This window comes from Pygoscelis adeliae, unplaced genomic scaffold (genome assembly GCF_000699105.1).
Source record: "Pygoscelis adeliae isolate BGI_AS28 unplaced genomic scaffold, ASM69910v1 Scaffold1250, whole genome shotgun sequence".
In the NCBI taxonomy this organism is placed as follows: Eukaryota; Metazoa; Chordata; class Aves; order Sphenisciformes; family Spheniscidae; genus Pygoscelis; species Pygoscelis adeliae.
In genome coordinates this window covers 1-349 of record NW_008823852.1, presented here as the reverse complement: position 1 = coordinate 349, position 349 = coordinate 1, and the positions used below count along the sequence as shown (strand labels likewise).

The 349-nt window shown below is 65.9% G+C and overlaps 1 protein-coding gene across 1 annotated transcript in view; it reads right to left on the bottom strand.

Moving 5' to 3' along the window:
• The window catches only part of LRRC46 (leucine rich repeat containing 46), a 4,285-nt gene extending 4,159 nt beyond the window's left edge, over positions 1–126 (bottom strand). The window contains exon 1 of the mRNA XM_009332124.1: positions 36–126. Within this exon, the coding sequence (XP_009330399.1) occupies positions 36–126 (91 nt within the window). The remainder of the gene's footprint in view (positions 1–35) is intronic.
• Between the last annotated feature and the right edge of the window lie 223 nt (positions 127–349).

The following is a 349-nucleotide window of genomic DNA, read 5'->3' as shown; positions in this document are numbered from 1 at the left end:
CGGGTGCGTCCCGATCCGCGGCGTCGGCGTCTCACGATCCCCGGCGGCGTCTCGACGGCAGTAGGTCCGTTTGCGGGGTGGGAGCGGGGGGGAGGCAGCAGCCTTCGCCCCTTCCCTGCGGCCCATCGCTGCTCGCTCCCTTCAGGACGACGGTTACGTCCGGCTGTTACGGCGGCAGGTGGAGGAGGTGTTCCGGGACAATCGGATGATTGCCGTCTGTCAGTACAACTCCATGCCCGACGAGGACGTGGTGCTGATGAGGCACTACCTCCGGAAGCACAACATTGAGGTCAAGTTCGTCCTGAACGAGGTAGGGGCAGAGCTGCCAGGGCAGATCCCGGTGTGGTGG